The 18,956-nt window shown below is 38.5% G+C and overlaps 1 protein-coding gene across 2 annotated transcripts in view; it reads left to right on the top strand.

Annotated features, from left to right (window-relative positions):
- The first annotated feature begins 391 nt into the window (after nt 1–391).
- LOC149563504 (uncharacterized) overlaps nt 392–18,956 on the top strand; it is a 102,971-nt gene continuing 84,406 nt past the window's right edge. The window contains exons 1-6 of one of the 2 annotated variants that reach the window (XM_089826721.1): nt 392–854; nt 944–1,008; nt 1,204–1,233; nt 1,424–1,633; nt 1,720–2,842; nt 3,083–3,277. In XM_089826721.1, coding sequence (XP_089682847.1) covers nt 756–854; nt 944–1,008; nt 1,204–1,233; nt 1,424–1,633; nt 1,720–2,842; nt 3,083–3,277 — 1,722 coding nt within the window. In that variant the 5' untranslated portion in view covers nt 392–755. Of the gene's footprint in view, nt 855–943; nt 1,009–1,149; nt 1,234–1,423; nt 1,634–1,719; nt 2,843–3,082; nt 3,278–18,956 lie in introns of both variants that reach the window. The other variant, XM_089826720.1, reaches the window with a different exon arrangement.

The following is an 18,956-nucleotide window of genomic DNA, read 5'->3' as shown; positions in this document are numbered from 1 at the left end:
TTCTTGATTCAAGTAGTTTCTTCATTCCTAAACTTCAACATGTTGTCCCATTTATTTTCTTTCTATATGCATCAACCTCGTCCGAACTATTTCCTTCCTACAATAGATTAACTATTAAACTAAGTTATTTTATAAAATTACTTAATATTAAATTAGAAGACGAAGTTAACCTTCTCTAAAAATTCTTACAAAATTTGTAAAAGTAAAAAATACATAAATTTATGTATTATCAAGATTTCAAAAAACTAACAAATCCACAATTACAAATCTTTTATGAAATCCAAAATATTAGGTTACAATTTCATTTTTTATATCTTTTATTTTTTCCTATTTTTCCTTTTATATGTTAGAATTTTATTTAAAAGAAAAGAAAAGGTAACGACTCATAGAGAACCAAGGAAAAGCTTTAAACGTAACTCTGGTGACCCGCCTCCAGTCAGTTTATCGACGAGAGACGTTAAACGGGATAAATTTGAAAATTTTATTACAATTATATATATTTGAAAATTTCACCTCAATAATATATATTTGAGAATTTCCCACAGAGCCATGAATTTAAAATCACAGCATCAATATTCATAGTGCTCTCAGAGGTCTGTCCCGTTATTTTGAACCAGGCAGGAGGGAGAGCTCAATTCTACACGGGGACACAAATTTGTAGCAATCGAGGAGGATAGACAAGATTATTTTTATGGAGGACCCAAATGCACATATGGCGAGATGAAGGTTCAGGCAGGTGAATACGAGCCGCTGAAATGATGCAGAAATTCAAAATGAAAACGGCCAAGGTGCCTAGTACACGAGAAATTGTTCGGAAGCCGAAGCCCGCATCGCCCGACTTTTGGGCATTCCTGGTTAGCCAAAGATTAGAGAGAATCTATTTTAGATTTCAGTTTTCAAGAAATGGATGCGTAGTTTTAACCCAGTTTTTGGGTGTTGACAGGAGGAAATAGATGCGCCTCAGTGGGTTGATTTGGATTTGGAAAGAACTTCCGATTGCCAAGAACGGTAAAACCCATTTCGAATTCATTGTTGTTTTTTCAAATGCGACCATTCACGGTAGATTTGTCCATTTATTTGAAAATTTTAAGGCAGATGTTTTTCAAATTTCAAATGTTTAGTTTAGGTTTTAGTTATGTTTTATACCAGGTTAGACAAAAAGGCCAGCTACTTAATATTTTGGTGTTGCTCAAACGTGATCAGGGATGATAGCTGGTTCGACACTGTGCATTCGTAAGATCTTAACCTCGTTTTGTTTAAATTTAAGCTTGTTTATTTGAAGAAGTAGTTGTTTAAAACAAGGGCATCTTGATTCTGTGTATGTAATTTTTCTTTGATCCATGATCGGCACAGTGATGGTGGTTAGTCTCTAAATTATTTGAATATAGTTAATGACATACACAATGCTGGTGATTCCTGTCAGGTTTCATCAGAAATCATTCCATGAACTAGTGTCTGCTTCCCCACTTGCCTTACAAACGAAGGGTAAGGTCAGAAAACCAGTTCATTTTAATACGGGCCTTGTTAACTCTGTTTCAAAAACAAGGGGCAGCAAGCAGTTGCCGAGGAGCAAGTTGGCAGGGATTCCTATAGATTTAGCAGGAATGGATAAACCACTTAACTGCCATACCAGGTGAAATCCTAGATTACAATTGAAATACTCTACTATGTACTATCCGTGTGACGTTTTTAAATTATTTTTCTGGATTCATCTATCAGGACAGCAAAGGGTAAATCAATGCCATTCAAATCAAATGGTCATATTAAAACAGGTAGGAGCGCTTTTCTGCAGAAGCTGAGTGATAACACTACAACCACATCTCGCTCACAGATTCCTATTATTGGAAACGGACTGGAAAATGCAAGATATGAACAAGTCAAGTCATCAACTGTTTATTGCCTCAACAATCAATCAACTGCTTGCAAACAAATCCCTGGCAAGGGAAATGAATCCAAAAATCAAATGGACGAAAAAGTTATGCCGTCAATGGCTGCTGGCATTTCCAATCAATCAGCTGAAGCTTGCTCCCAAATACCCAGTAAGGGAAATCAAATGGAAAACCAAATAGATGAACAAGTTCAATCATCAACAGTTGGTACCCTTTCTAATCAATCAGACGAAGCTTGCTCACAGATGCCCAGTGAGGGAAATGAGTTGAGAAATCAAATAGACGAACAAGCTAATTCATTAACAATTTCTGATCGCATCAGCTCATCAACTGAAACTTGCTCCCATATGTCCAGTAAGAGACATGAATTTAAAAATCAAACTGACGTACAACTCAATTCATCAAAAGTTGGTGACCTCAATAATCAATCAATGGCTGTTGAGATTAGAGCTACATTGTCTAGAACTACCGGACTGCTGTCGATGCTTAAAATGGCTAGCTTGAGGAGAAGTTGTGGAATGTTGCCAGTGAGGGTGGAGGTGAAGGATACTGAGGAACCAAAAGACAGGAGTTCTTCTAATAAGGTGAGCATTGGATCTTTGAGTGCGAGAAATAGAAAATGGTCTAGTATTGGATCAAGCAACAACAATATGCAACAGGTCAAGAAAGAGGGAAAAGTTAAACTACTGGAAAATCCAGTTCAAAATAGCACCAATTCTCCAATTGAACACAATGGGAAGAAGTCAAGCATTGGGTCATCTAGTACTATTGTAGAGAAAACTCAGAAAGGACGTGAAGCAGCAGTGGACCAAAAGAAAGCCAGAGGAGCTTTACAAGCAGCAGGAAGAAAGCAAGGGCAACCAGTCAGGGAAGTTTCACGAGATTTGGCAAGAAGGCAAGGGCAGTTTATTGGAAGTAGGAATTGTGATGTTCCTTCCACGCTAACAAAACACGTAAGCAAACATTTATTCTGATTACCTCATAATTTGAGTTCAAAATCAAACCGTGAAGAATGTGATATATATTGATAGTTGGGTTTCATTTCTTAAAATATAATGCTAGCCTAATATATCTGGTGTCAGATGCTTTTAGTTTGACATTTCTTTTGTCTTCTTTTATTTTCTATTTTCTTATATTTGGTAGCTAATTATTCCATGTATTTTCCATTTTAAAAACTTTTTCTTTCATCACAGGCATCTAGAAAACCTCTACAGAATGTACAAAATGCAGTCCTGTCTCAACGCAAGGTTGGCATGCTTCAAAACCAGGGGTTTGCTGGAAAAGAAAACAATCATTTGAGAACCATCCAAATCTCGAAAGTCAAGAGGGTAGAAGAAAAGAAGCGTCTTGCAACTGTAAAGGGCACCATGCAGCATCAGACGGGTCAAGTAAATATTATTATAACTTGTACTACCTTTTGACTAGGGCAAATTATTTGGACTGATTGTGTTTAATTCTGAATTCTGACACCTTAAGAGTTCTAGAATTTCATAGAAAAGCTTATTAACGCTTAGTCACTTTTTTTTGAATGGGATCTTGGAACTTATCTTTAAACATATATTCCCTGGTGTTTCCGGGATGGGGATAAGAAGCCATTGTTTGGGGATGACAATTTGAAAAAGGGAACATTTGGAAAATAAAGGAAATTCAAATTATTCATTTTATAAGGTATTCATTATATTCAACTATAAAGCCAGATTACATTATGTTAGAAATGAATTGAGTTGACCTGAGAGTTGACACAAATTAACAGAATATTACTGTTTTTTTATTGCAAATGGGCATATCCAACAAGTACAACTAAAGCTCCAGGGGCTACAACTATGAAAAAAACACTTTTTTTTTTGGGGGGGAAGGGTACTTTGCCAGACTTAGAATGTCAATCAACTTTATCAAACACGCACTGTAATTGAGTGTGCTATTGTATTTCATATTCCATTGATTTATCGAGCATTTCAATCATTAATGGTAATTTTTGACAGCCTAGATGTCTTTTCACAATGATTGAGCTATGTAGGGATCATCAAGCATGGCCAATCTTGTAGATATGTGACAAATAGGCAAGTCAGTCTTGAGGAATGAAAATCAGGCTCCTTTTCTATTCAAGCTCTAAGCCTGATTGACAGAGGGGAAAAGGGGAGGGATGCAAAATATAAATAACTGAAGTTAAAAGGTCCGTAATAGATATTCTTTTGCAATCCTTCCCAAGCCATTGCAACTCATGGTACAATAAGCAATAGAAGAATAAAAACGCATTCATAAGCATCCACCATATGATCTATTCATAACAAATAAGCCTTAGAACTGCTAGAATCTCCACAATTTATATTTATTCCTTCAAAACATATGATTTAACAATATACAAGATGAAAGGCCATGCATTTGGGACAAATATACAGAGGTTCCCTTGGAGCCTAATTATAAAAGAACAGAGAAAGCAACATGTGTTGAAGGCTCTTAGAGCTCATCTATGCAAAGCAAGGTCTGATTACAATTTGGAACATAGGCCTTTATTTACCATAGTTACACCACCCTGGGGGACGGGGGGACGGCGAAACGAGGGGACAAGTTTCCGGGACGGGGGGACAGAGGGGCCTTAATTTGGGGACGGCGGGGGGACGGTGGGGGGACGGCGGCAGGGGACAAGAGCAGTGTATATATCTATGCATATGGTATTTAAAAATGTTAGTTATGAAAATATGTATTGCAATATAGGATGTAAAGATGTAAAAGAGTGAATACTTGAAACATTGCATTGAATTGGAACATCGAACATTAAACATAAATAGTCGAATTTGCAAATAGTGAATAGCAGGATGTCCCCCATCCTCGGTGGAGGTGGTGGAATCTAGTGGCACCGCTGGGGACGGGGAGACGGAGTCCCCAAGTCTCCGGTGCGTTGAAGTCTCCGAGACGTCGGGCAAAAAGGGGGGGGACGCGTCCCCGTGTTACTATGTTATTTACAGAAAATTCTCAGTCCACAATAGAATTTCCCTCCAAAATGTCAAGAATTTGAGTTTGAATCTGGTGGAAGAAGAAATCCTGTTGGAGGTGTGTGGCAAAAAAAGCCAAGACTAAGAAGAATGGCAGGCATGAATGCACATCTTGTTTGTTGGAGTACTTCTTAGATAGATGAAGGTGTTCAATTTTGAATTCAATCTCTTTGCTCTATAGATGCAATAGTTAGGGTGGATGGGATAGATTGTTGCACTAGGAGAGGTGGCTGCTGGACTTGGAGAGCTTCTCAAAACCTACCTGCACAACGGCAGAGATTTGAAAATGAGCAGCAAAATCCTCATTGAATGTTTGCATTTTTCGTATTTGAAAGGCATATAAAGTGCGTATAGATGCTTCAAGCTTCAATAACTAGTTGCTGGGTTCAATTACTATCAAGCTCAGATACCGATTCTTCTTGCATAGGCCATGCTTCCGCATCCGAAGCGGACGGATGCTTGGTGCTTCTGGAAGCCCTGTGGAAGCTGGCAGGAAGCTAGCCACAAGCTTCCGGATACATGTGGAAGCCTGTGGCTAGCTTCCTGCCAGTTTCCATAGGGCTTCCGGAAGCACCAAGCAGCACGTATAGGCCTAGCAGCCAATAATGTGAAGAAAAACCCAAAAACAACTTAAGTTCCCTATTATGCATGTGCCTAACTTGATTTTTTAAAGTTAGTTTTTCCTATGAAACCCTAAAGGTGAATTTTAAGGCATTCACAACTCATTTTGGAACATAACCTATTTGAACTTATTGTCTAAGACTAAACTCTAATGTTGGACAAACACATATTGATATATGATATATCATATGAATTTTGAAATATCTTGAATTTTGATGAAGGGTGAAGTATCATAGTCATACCATCAAATGATTTGTTTTTGTATATTTCTTGCATTTCTTTATATATATATGTGTGTGTATAGATATATACACACACACATATATATCTATAGATATAGATATAGATATAGATATAGATATAGATATAGATATATATGTGTATATATATACATATACACACATAGATATATATGTGTATATAGATATATATGTGTATATCTATGTGTGTATATGTCTATATATACACATATATATCTATATCTATAGATATGTGTGTGTGTGTGTGTGTGTGTGTGTGTGTGTATACATACATATATATCTATATCTGTATCTATACACACACACGCATATCTATATATATATATATATATATGGGCTCCACTTGTTGTGGGCTGTTTGACCTTGATTGACCTAGCATTTTAGACAAATCATACTACTATGGGAGGGAAGTACTGTAACCTTCTGCCTTGATGTCCGAGAAGCATGCAATGTGGCATTTGTTAGGAAGCCTCATGGACAAAACCCAAGGAAATGAGAGTTGGGGCTTATAGCCAACACGGACTTTGGCATTGTAAAATGAGCGATTGGCCTGCCACACTCAAATGGTGCAACTTTGGGGACCTGCCTAAGAAAATATTCATAGAAAACCATGAATCCTTGTGCATCATTAGATGATGAATGATGTGGTGTGATCATACAACACCTAGTGCTCAAACTTTCCAAGCTACTGAAAAACCTAGTTTAAATATTTTTTTTGTTGCAAAACTATTAAGGCAAAAAGGAATCTGCCTTAGTTTCAAACCATGCGATCAAAATTATATTGAGGAAACAGGATTTTTCCATTTGCAGTGAAAATTCACTGTAGTTATGGCAACTTGCAAATGTTATTCTTTTGCACATGAAAGAGCAAGGAACCCAAATCTACACTATCCATTCTTTATGTATAGGTACTTCAATTTTTTTAGTGTTCTAAAGTAATGCTCTTGCCTATTAGATTTCCTATTGGAAATTTCTTAAACCTTGGTCATGCTTGTTGAATGAATATCTCCAACTCTGTTAAGGTCTTGAAAAATTATAGCATATTATCAATAAAGGGCGCTCGAGACTGTTGAGAATTAGTCCTCGCATTGGTTATTAGGATTATCATATTGTAAAATTATTTATATTTTGTTAACATGGTTTGAATATTGTGTTTATTGGTTAGTATAATATTGTTATATTTCGTTGTATTAGTGTTTGTAGCATTTTGAGTTGTTACAACTACTCATGTAATTAGGTGGTGGTCTGTATAATGTTGGACATTAAATTTCTATATTTAGGTAGAGGTTTATATAATGTTGAACAGTAATTTTTTAATATAAGTGTAATATGTATTGAATGAAGTGAAATATCAATATAATATTGTTTGTGTGCAGCTATTTAAAACTATCATGGTATTAGAGTGCCCCATTTCTCAAATGAGAAGGGCTGGAATATGGGCTTATTATAATTATTCTAGTTCTAGGATTAGAGAGGCATTGTGTCATGTCTGCGACATGAAAATACCCAATCAAACAACTAGAATCAAGAAATTTAGTATTACTAAATGCAGTGAATGTGTATTTAAGGAAGAAGCGATATCGTTAATAACTTTTTTGATAAAACAATTTAGCAATGATTATTTGAAACAAGCTTGGTTTGCAATAATCTCAGAAGGTAGCATTTTGTGCAGTAGTTAATACAAAGCATGGGGAGTTGATACAAAGTTTGGTTTGAAATTACCCAATCAAACAACTGGAATCAAGAAATTTAGTATTACTAAATGCAGTGAATGTGTATTTAACGAAGAAGCGATATCGTTAGTAACTTTTTTGATAAAACAATATAGCAGTGATTATTTGAAACTGTTAAGTGACACGGATCATTTCTGCAAATGTAATTATATTGCCACTGTTATAGATACTTTCCAAATGCAGATTTGAGGACTCATAAATATGAGAGGAAGAGACATGTCTCTATAGTTAAGCATTATTAGTTTGTGTGTGTGTGTGTATAAAAGAATATTTATCTAATGATAATTTACCATCAATAATGAATCTTATGATCATATCAATATGACAGTAACTACAACTTAACACTCCCTCTTAATTACTGTTGGTGTAAATAAGTATTTACTTATTACACTTAAGTTTACTTAGGTTAATGCATTATTTAATTATTTTGCATTATTTTATTATTGTTTTAGGTGAGACACTTAGGAGTTTGTGTACTCTCATTGAGTTACGCAACTCTAATTTTGCACACGGTGTCTACAACACAGGAATATGCATCATTCACTGAGTTGTCATATTGACAACACAGTTATCCGCACTCCTCATTTAGCACATGTTGTCTACACCATTGATTTGCGTGCTACACCATTGTAGGCTTATCCTCACATCATCGCACTTAATCCCGTGCTCAATTGAGGATAACCCATATCTGGTGGACATGTGCCTGGTTGTATGACATATCATGATGCTGACTTCTATGCATTCTAGAAGCTCTCCTGAGGCCTTTATATACAGGCACTCCTAGTGTACTCTCAAGCTGGCATATTGAATAAATATCGTCATTCTGATCATACTCTGTCTATTTTGGTCTACTGTGTGCTTGTGTTGAGTTCTTTAGTGCTTAGGTGAATTCTGGCCTAAGCCAAATTCTTACATGGTATCAGAGCTGAGGGAGATTCTCTGCACATAGCCGATTGAGACCGTTCATGCTTTAGCACCTCGACACGAATCCAAAGGATCCACAGAAATTGGTAGCGTCTAGAGCCAGATTTGACCTCACTGTTGCGTCTGGAGCATCGATTTGGTGAAGCTCGACTATAAATTTGCCTATGTTGGGTGAAAGTTGATCGTGAGGCAAATTTTTTTTGCAAATCGGAACCCGGAGGCCCCGATTTGCAGTTCGGGTATGGTCATTTCATTGATCTGATTGTTTGATTTTCGGATTTGAATTAATCTATTGCTGCCATTTTTGGGCATTTTTTGAATTGTTATTTTCGGAATTTTTTATATACTCCAAGAAGAGAATTTTTTTTAACGAACGGGGAAGTGACACCTCGACTCGGCTCTATAGTTGTGTTTGGTGGAATTTTTCGGATTAATTTATTGTAGGTTTAATTTTATCTGCGACCCATTAATCAAATTTGGGATATAATCCGTGGCCGTACACCTGCGAATTCCGGCATCAAATCTGCGCTCAACAGAGCGGCCCATTCAACAAATCTGCACCACCGGAGCATTGAAATTTTTGGCACCTATCCTGACAAAGCCCCTCAATGTCAAGCGGGCTTTTGGTTTAACTGTTATGCACTAAGTGTTTTAAACACTGTTCTCACTCCAATCCTAACGAATGTGGGATAAATCCCACAAAATTCGGCACGGGAAAAACCCATCGGCGGCAACCTGCAGTTAAAACCCGCCAATTGCAAACTTGAAACCAGCAGCAGCATTCAGGGCATATTCCGACAATTTTCCAGCAACAAGTACCCAAATTCCGGTGCATATTCTCTGCTAGCGGTGACTGCTGCAACATCCGACACACATTACCCCGCAGGCATGTAGCATTCACAGACATGCTCGCATTGACAGCGATGCTGCCACACGGCAAAATCCTACACTGTTGCGTCATCATTTGTAGCATCCACTTGGTGCCTGACACTTGGCATGAAACTTGCCACGCTGTACTGCTTGCCAACGCACGCAACACATCATCCTATACACGTCATCCAATCAGCATTCGAGCACCCTGACACGTTGGATTTTTCCATGCACTCCGTATGGTTCCGTACAGTACGTGGACACGTCATCTGCCACGTCACCAGGCCCTGACATTTTTTGCTGACATCATCAATCCACTGTACTAAAATTGACGGCCATCTGGACATCAAAACAGAGAAAATTATAACTACTACGACGGCCATATGACCATCAAATTTAACCCCATCATTCGCTGATGCAACCCCTCTCCAGATTCATTTTGGTTTTCGCAGTCCAACTTTGAGAGGCCATAACTCGGACATCTGGACTCCAAATCAGGTGCGATTTTTTTTGAAATTGGGTAGAATTTTCTAAATTTTTCAGTGGTGCAACTATTTTCTGGTTTTGGTGCAAGGATTGTTCAAAAATTGTGTTTTTTGGCAACTGTACCTGCATAATCCTACATTTTGCAACTTCAAACACTCCGTATGGGCACATTTGGAGTCAAAAACAGGTTTTGTTTTTTTTGAAAGTGTGTTATTTTTTGTTTACTTTCCATATCTGGTATCAGATAATAGGGTTGTGTGGACAAAATTGTCACTTTCAGCAATAGGGCCTTTCTTTGCTTTGTAATGCTTCAGAATTGTAGCACATTGTAAAGTTTCAGATTTGTACTCCATTAAGAGGTTGTAACAAGCAAAATCAGAAGTCCACGAAGGCCAAAATTGGCAAGTGGCCCATTGTAATCGCACTACTGATAAAGTGCCCAAAGCATCTATTTTGGGGGGTTTCTTGATTTAGTGAAAACGGGGGGCGTTCTTGGTGTTGTGTTCTCTTTTTTTTGCACTTTTCTTTCATTTTTTGCATTATTGGCAACTTTAAGTTTCCTAAATTAACTCCTCATAACTATGCTTTGTGGTGAATCAAAATGTTGTATCACTTAATTCACAATGGAGTTTCACAATATGTAGATGGTACTCTTCCTAAACCAGCAGGTGATAAAGTTTCGGATAGTGATATTTCAGCTTGGGTAGCAATGGATAGGAAAGCCCTAGGTGATATTTGTTTGGGGGTAGATGATAAGATCATGTATCAAATCAAGAAGTGTACTACATCCAAGGAAGCTTGTGATACCCTCGAAAACCTCTATGGTAAAGTGTCTGAAGAGGATGTTTTCAAGATTGAAGATGAGGTTGTATCCTTAGATCCTAAGTCATATGACTCAATACAGGATTTCATCATCAAGGTGAATGAATTAAGGACAAAGCTTACTAATTGTGGGAGTTCTATCAAAGATGACAGACTGATCTATCTCATACATAACAAGCTGCCATCGGAGTATTCCACATTTGTATCTTCTTTTAACACCTCAAAGACTACCTTAGGGTCAGCCTACAAGAAAGTCACTTTTGATGAATATGCTAAATTGTTGGATGATGAAGAAAAGAAGCTGAAATCAATGGGGATTCTCAAATCACCTTAGTCCAAAGCATTGGTGGCCAACAATGAGGGTTCTCAGCTGGATAGTCTTCAAATAAAGAAAAGGGTAAGAAGAAATGGAAGAAGGACAAATTTGAGGATGCAGAAAAGACAACACCTCAATCCAATCAACAAGGCAAGTCTTCAAATTCCCACAAGAAGGGGGACAACAATAAGGAGAAGAAGAAGTGTGCTTATTGCAAAAAATCGGGTCATGAAGAGCATGAGTGTTATCTCAAGAAGATTGATGAATTGACGAACATCATTAAGAAACATAATCTTCCATTGCCTAATGCTTACAAGGATAAAGGGTCGTCTTCAGATTCAAAGGACAAAGGGCAACCACTCATGGCTAATTTGAACTCTTCAAAGGAATGGATATTTGACTCAGGCGCCTCATATCACATGGGTTCTTCAAAGGAGGATTTTTCTTCAATAATGCAGTCCAAGGTACTGCACATCTTCATGGGAAATGATAGCAAAATGGAAGTTGAAGGAAAAGGAAACGTGGAAATGGAAAATGGAGAGTTTCAAGAGGTTCTCTATGTTCCAAACCTCAGTTCAAATCTCCTCTCAATCTACCAAATCACTTACCTTGGAGATGGACATAGAGTTGAGTTCCTTCCAGACTCAGTAAAGGTGCATAGTCTTAAAGATGATTCCTTGGTTGTAGTGGGGAAAGTGAATCATAACAAAAGGTTGTACTCTTTCTCTCATTTTGTACCCAAGTCTCCTTCAAAGGCCTTGTTATCTCAATCGAATTCAAACATGCAATTATGGCATGAGCGGTATGGTCATCTTGACTACCGCTATCTTCAACAACTTTGCACATACCACATGGTGAAAGGTCTACCTCAAATCAACTTTTCTAAGGGTGAGTGTTCAATAGATTCAATGGATATGCATCCAGAGGGGAAGTTACAGAGAGGGAAGTCTTCTAGAGCAATTGGTGTTCTACAGATGGTTCACATGGTATTAGCAAGTCCTTTTGCATTCTGCCAGGGTCGCTACATACTGACCTTCGTTGATGACTTTTCGAGGTTCACTTGGGTCTACTTTCTACATAACAAGAATGAAGTGTTGGACACATTTCTAGCCTTCAAGACTCATGTAGAACAGAAATCTAGAAAAGCCATCAAAGTACTCTAAATGGACAATGGAAGCATGTATGTGAATAGAAGACTTATGGACTTTTGTAGACTCGAGGGCATTGATCTTCAGACTCTGCCAACATTCAATCCGCATAAGACAGATGTTGCAGCTTTGAGGATCCGCACTCTTAAGTCTATGGCAAGTTGCATGATTCATGCCAAGTCTCTAGATCCATCATTAGAAGTCGAAGCAATCTCCATTGCCACTCACATTCTTAATCGTTCTCCTCATCCAGCCTTAGATGACAAAACTCCTTTTGAGGCATGGTGCGGCAGAAACCTATTGTGACACACTTTAGAGTCTTCGGTTGTCCTGCATGGGCAAACACATCCTCTAGGGGATGCAAGGCACAGTCATCTCGGCCTTGTACTCTCATTGGTTATGAAGATAGTGTGAAGGCATACAGACTTCTAGATCCAGAGACACATCAAATATTTGTGGAGAAGGATGTACATTTTGAGGACAGTTCACCCAGCTTGTCCTCTACTCCTCTTCGCACATCATACAGTGTGGAACTTGATAATGACACCAACGATAATGCTTCAACAGATTCAAACAGGTGGGGTTCTATCTATAGTTGCAATGAGAGGTCACTTCATTAGTTTAGTCCACATGCATACATAGCCATAGTGATAGATCTAGAACAACAGGGTACATCTAGTCTTCCAGATACACGTTTAGTGACAGATTTGGGGGACAGTATTGATGATTTGCCTCTTCTTCTTGATGCAAAATTACCTTCTTCAGTTGTCACGAGGGATCCATCCAACTCTCTTGTTCATTCTCTACATGATTGATCCTCACAGGTTGAAGTGATTGTGGATACTTATGATCAACAGTTGCAGCAGGGTTCTTCATCAGTTGCAGAGATAGACATTTCTTTGGGATAGGTTCTTTAGTCAGTTGAGCAGGTTTAAGAGACATCACTTTTCCATGAGATTCTTTCCACACACAGCGGAAGTGTCTCATTTGTACCCTTGGCATTGTTTCTTCCTAAGGGGAGGAACACCATTCTGCAGTCTTGGATTAACTTCTTCATCGGAGCAATCACTGTTGGGCATTCTTCTTTGGGGGGGGGGGGAGCCTATCCTGTCTCTCTTCCTCTTCTCATCATTCTCTTATGTATATACTGGATGTATGTCGTAATGGGGGGGTCTTGATTACTCCATCCATCCATGCATCCCCTTTATCTCTTTTTGGGGGAGGGTTTTTCCCATGAGGTTTTCCCTCTTTCCCCGCTTTATGGGAGATCGCATATCATTATGTATATGGGTACCTAGCATGGCCTAGTAGTCGAGACCCATTTTGCATTGCATCCTAGATTTCGTAAGCTTAAGGGCATTCCCCTAAGTTGCACTTAAGGGGGGGTGTTGGTGTAAATAAGTATTTACTTATTACGCTTACTTAAGTTTACTTAGGCTAATGCATTATTTAATTATTTTGCATTATTTTATTATTATTTTAGGTGAGACACTTAAGAGTTTGTGTACTCTCATTGAGTTACGCAACTCTAATTATGCACATGGTGTTTACAACATAGGAGTATGCATCATTCACTGAGTTGTCATGTTGACAACACAGTTATCCGCACTCCTCATTTAGCACATGTTGTCTACACCATTGATTTGCATGCTACACCATTGTAGGCTTATCCTCACATCATTGCACTTAATCCCGTGCTCAATGGAGGATAACCCATATCTGGTGGACATGTGCCTGGTTGTATGACATATCATGATGTTGACTTCCATGTATTCTAGAAGCTCTCTTGAGGCCTTTATATACAGGCACTCCTATTGTACTCTCAAGCTGGCATATTGAATGAATATCGTCATTTTGATCATACTCTGTCTATTTTGGTCTACTGTGTGGTTGTGTTGAGTTCTTTAGTTCTTGGGTGAATTCTGGCCTAAGCCAAATTCTTACAATTAGGAAGGATTGATATAGAACATATTATGTTCTTGAGTATACGAAGAGATATCATCTTAGTATGATATTTCTAGAATGGCATATTTAAGGATATCAACATAAATCCATCAACACACACATATATTTGTTGATGTCAGTTTTGTACCACTACATAACATATAACAATTGAATACTTGATATAGAATACCAAACACTCAACCCTCTCTTGAAAAGTAAATACTCATGAAGAACATGAGAAAAACTCCAAGGTTCCTTACACCTGTGGATACTAACTTAGTTATATTAATGTGATTTGCTGGTTAATCATGTAGGCGGGCTTACATTGTTCTTTCAAGGATGTGGAACTTTTGTTGTGATGGTGATGAAATCTAGCTTTATAACGTATATTAGTGCCAAATAATGTTGATGGCGGTGATGGAGGGTTTGTGCATTATCAATGCTCGAATTTTCTAACTTTCTTCTTGAACGAACTCCAAGTACTAAACGACTTACTACTTTACTTCTACTCCTATGAATGGAACGATTAGCAGATGGACGGGGACCAAATTTGATGAAAGCTTACTAGCGGCGCTACCTCCATAGATGCAATGATTCAAGGAAAAAAAGACTAGATTACCACGCAAGGCTTCCTAACAGGCTGCTAGGATGCTAGTGGCCTAGTTTATGGATCCCTATCAAACATTCACTAATATCACCATACAACTATCCATCTATTCTTACTCTTGCTTAACAACTTTCTTAAAATAAAATCTACTTTAACAACTTCAATAGAATTTAAGTTTAACTATTGGAAGTAGAAACCATGCAATAACACCAAGTGTTCTTAATCACCATGCAAGACACAACAATGATAAAGAGAAGCAATTTTGGTACTATCTTAATCAACAATTTTCTTCAACCTTTTACAAATGAGGGAAAATGGCCTTATATAGGGGCCAAAAATACAACCAACGGTAGAGATTAAGAGGCAAAATCAACAATCCAGATCAAATCCTGGAAACCTTAACTAGAGTTGCCACCCCATCGGCCAATGAGAAGATGCCACCTCATCAATGGACCAATGAAAAAAAGGAAAAGTGGCAACCAATGAGAAGGCACCAAAATGGTAGCCAATCAGAATCACACACCTATCCTACACAAGAAGAAAGGCGAATTTGCCACTTGGGCTTACATCAAATGATTCTCTAATATAATTCTACCCTTTTCTTTCATCTTCTTAGCCAAGGCAATGAACTTGGCTAGCCTGTCATTGACTTCCTTTATGGGAGGGCAAGGCGTGTGCTTCATCTTGAGCTCAGTTGAATTCATCATGTTGCTTGCTGCTTGCAGTGTCTTCTCATGATCTTTCTCATTTTCTTTCGCATATCCGATAAAGGCATTGAGGGAGACAAGGGTGCCCAAATGCTTCTTCCTGATGACAACCTTCCCAAACTCATCTAATCTCAATCCAAACTCTGTCTCATTGACATTCTGCTCTTTGATATCTTCAAAATCAAGTGCAACCCCAACATTGCTCATCATGGTTGAAATGGAAATGTCAACGCTTGGGCTATGTTGTGCAATCTTATTTCGTATCTCTTCAAGTATCCTCAATCCGATGGTCAAGGCTACATACCAAGACTCCATTGTACTCATTCCTACTTCATCCACCAACTTGGTTCTCTCCAAATATCTCTTTAGTAGCCCGATAATTGCCCGTAGCCTAGGAATGGCTGAGTCCTTGACTAGAAGGAAATCCTTCCACTACCTCTTCAAATGTTTTGAATTTGTCTCTAATTGCTACTAATGACCTGAATGCCGAGATATAGGAAGGAAATAAATTTTGCCCATCTCAAATTATATCACTGATCCAATCTTTGATTTTGTACAGTTGAGCTGATATCTCTTCTATGTTGCTCCCGCTGTCTTGCGAAAGGGCTGCTTGATACAACTGTTGGATAGGTTGGCAATCTCTCTAATACTTGTTTTCGGCCTCCAACTTTACAATCCTCTCGTTTGCCTTCCTCGATCTTTCTCTAATTGAAACCATGCCTTCCTGGATCTCCTCACACTCCATGTCATCTGTGATTCTTCCCAAGTTATGCTCTATTATCTCATATTCCTGGGCTACAATCTCATCCACTGCCTTGCTAACCTTTGGTATAGCAATTTGAACTTTTCGGTGACCCTCATCATCACTCCTGATTACCTTTGCCACCGTTTTTGCAATTGGTTTCTGTTTCTCACTATCTTCCTTTTCCACTAACCCTTGAATATCTTCAACTGTTCAGACAATCACCACCTCGCCTCTTGGCATAAGCATTTGCCTTAACCATAGTGGTGCAGTGCATCTCGCCAAATCTAGATTCGTTTCGACTAGCAAAGCATCACCAATAGCCTCAGGTGCTTGGCTTACTTCCTCAGTATCAATTGGTCTATCCTCTTGTTCACTAGTGACTGCCATATCATCTCCATGCTGGTTCTTCGAGAGAGGAGAGTATTCTGTACTGTCATTGTAACTACTTGATTTCGAATCAGAGCTCACCTCTACTGAGACCCTTTGTCCACTTGTATTAACCCCTTGGCTCCTAGCCTCAATTATGCTCTCCCTTAACGGTGTTGCATTTTGTCTCTTTGCTGGTGGCTTCTAATGTTCTTTACTTTTCTCAACCTCCAAATTTCTCTTGTTGCTCTTAACTATTCTTTGTTGTTGGCTACTGCCCCCACCTTTTTGTTTGATTGAATTCGCTAGACCTTCTTCCTCCGCTTTCATCTTCTCATAAGTAAGGCGCACCTTCTGAATTTGTAATTGCCTTAACTTCTTATTGTACCACGACTCAGTGTGTAGATCAACTGTCCTTGCAACTACCTCTAAGGAAGGATCTTGATGATCATCCCAATCCACTAGACCCAATTCTGTTCCATCCGCTATATCATAATCTTCGCTTAGCACATATTCATCATCTTCTACCTGATTGGGAATATCAAGGCCTCTCCATCTGATTGCCCTCATCATGCCTATTGACAATCTTGAGAAAGCTAGCTTCCTCACATGAAAGTCATCTTGTGCATTGGCCCAAAAATCTTCTATAGTATGAACATGTTTGAATGTCTTTTCGTTAGATGCCTTGATAAGACGATTAGGATAGAATCCCTATCTTGCTCTATACAATCCTAGATGATATTGCTCTAACTCCTTCTCTGTAGCTGCAAAAATGACGGGATTGGGGCAAGTATCATTGCCTATTCCAAATGAGAAGGTAATCCCTATCTCACCTTTAAGTTTCTTCATCTTGTCATAATGCTCAAGTTGCTTGGCCAACTCCATCAAAACTATTCTGTTGGGTGGGTACCTTGGAAGTCTCTTGGGACAAATTGTACTTCCTGCTACTCTAATATATGTGAATTGCGGAAATTGGATGAACCAACTCCCATACTTCTTAACTGTTGCTTCCGCTTCTGATGAGAGCCTCCTAGCAGGCATCCCTTGTAATATCGATACTGTCTTCATAGCAAAGGCATCATAAAACATCTTATAATCACTCATGCACCAAACATTGCCCCAATCCATTACCAATCACTCCTAAGGCCTTAAGTCCAGGATGTTCATATAGTCTTGCAATCAGATAGAAAAGGTAGGACCCCATGTAGAATTGCTTTTGAATTTGTATTGTCCTTAGTTGCAACTCCAAATTTTCACTTATATTTCTAACCCAATCAAACTCTCTCTTTCCATTTTTAATTTCATCAATAAAATAGTACATCTAGTTCTCAAATTGCATACCTTGAGCCATGTCCATGATTTGGCTGAGAAGCACAATAAGGTTGCCATACTCTGATTTGAAATCTGACCTGGTGAGCTTTGTCAACTTGGTAACTCCCTTCTTGCCTTCATGTAACCAATTCTGTTTTAGATGAAAAAAGTAGGCATCCTAATTATCCTAAAAGAACTTGGTTGTTTGATCCATCATTATTACTATCATGTCTTTATGTTGGGGAATATTGAATACTTCTTTGACCCCTTGTCCGCTGATGTTAGCCGACACTCTCTTCCCTTCATCAAAAATGATGGACTTGGTCACAATATCAAACTGGAATGCACACTCCATTACCAATTTCTGACAAGGCAAAGTAGGAGGGAAAGCCACCGCATGTACAATTCTGCTCTTGTAGATCTTCTTTACCATGGGGGATTGTCCTTCCTTCTATCTATCCTTCAACTGTACCATGTTCACCATACTGATATTGGTATCACTTATTCGCCTCACTTTCGAGAAGAAGGTGGTCTTAGGCATCGTGTCTTCCTTGTCTTTTTTTGGTATTTGTTCCCTTTGGATTCTTGCTTGTATTAACATCCACCATCCTAAACACTTATTTTTGCCTCTTCGTTCTAAATGATATGGACTACACTTATAAATCTCCCAACTTCTTTCTATCGATGGAATGTAACTTATTTCTGCCTCTTCAAATGTCCTATCTCTATATTTATAATCGTCTTTCCAGCCTAGGGGTAGGACTACCACGTATTTCTGTCTCTTCATTACCTTAGGATGGACTACACTTATATCTCCCAACTTAAATCCTAGGGTGGTCTTGCTTATTTCTGCCTCTCCAAATGTCCTATCATGAAATCTACACTTATATCTCCCAACTTCAACCTATCAATGGAGATGATGAAGTGGTGGATGAAAAGTGCAAGAAGAAGATAAGGGAAACTAACCAAGCAAGAACAAGGAATAAAATCGGCCTATAAAACCAACCTTCACCTCTAAAGATGAACGAAAATCTATCTTTAAATCTACCTTTTACCAACAATCGGGCCTCTTCAAATTTAGATCTTTAAGTCCTCCAAAATGTGATGCCCTGGCAAATGGATTACTTGGAAAAATCTGCCTTTTTCACCAAATTCTGACCTCCTTGCCAAAATCGCCCAACTAGAAGGAAAATCGCGGCTCTAGGGCAGAAAAG

The sequence above is a fragment of the Cupressus sempervirens genome, chromosome 4 (genome assembly GCF_028749045.1).
Source record: "Cupressus sempervirens isolate cs-2001-9-10 chromosome 4, ASM2874904v1, whole genome shotgun sequence".
NCBI lineage: Eukaryota > Viridiplantae > Streptophyta > Pinopsida > Cupressales > Cupressaceae > Cupressus > Cupressus sempervirens.
This window is presented reverse-complemented; position numbering and strand designations above follow the sequence as displayed.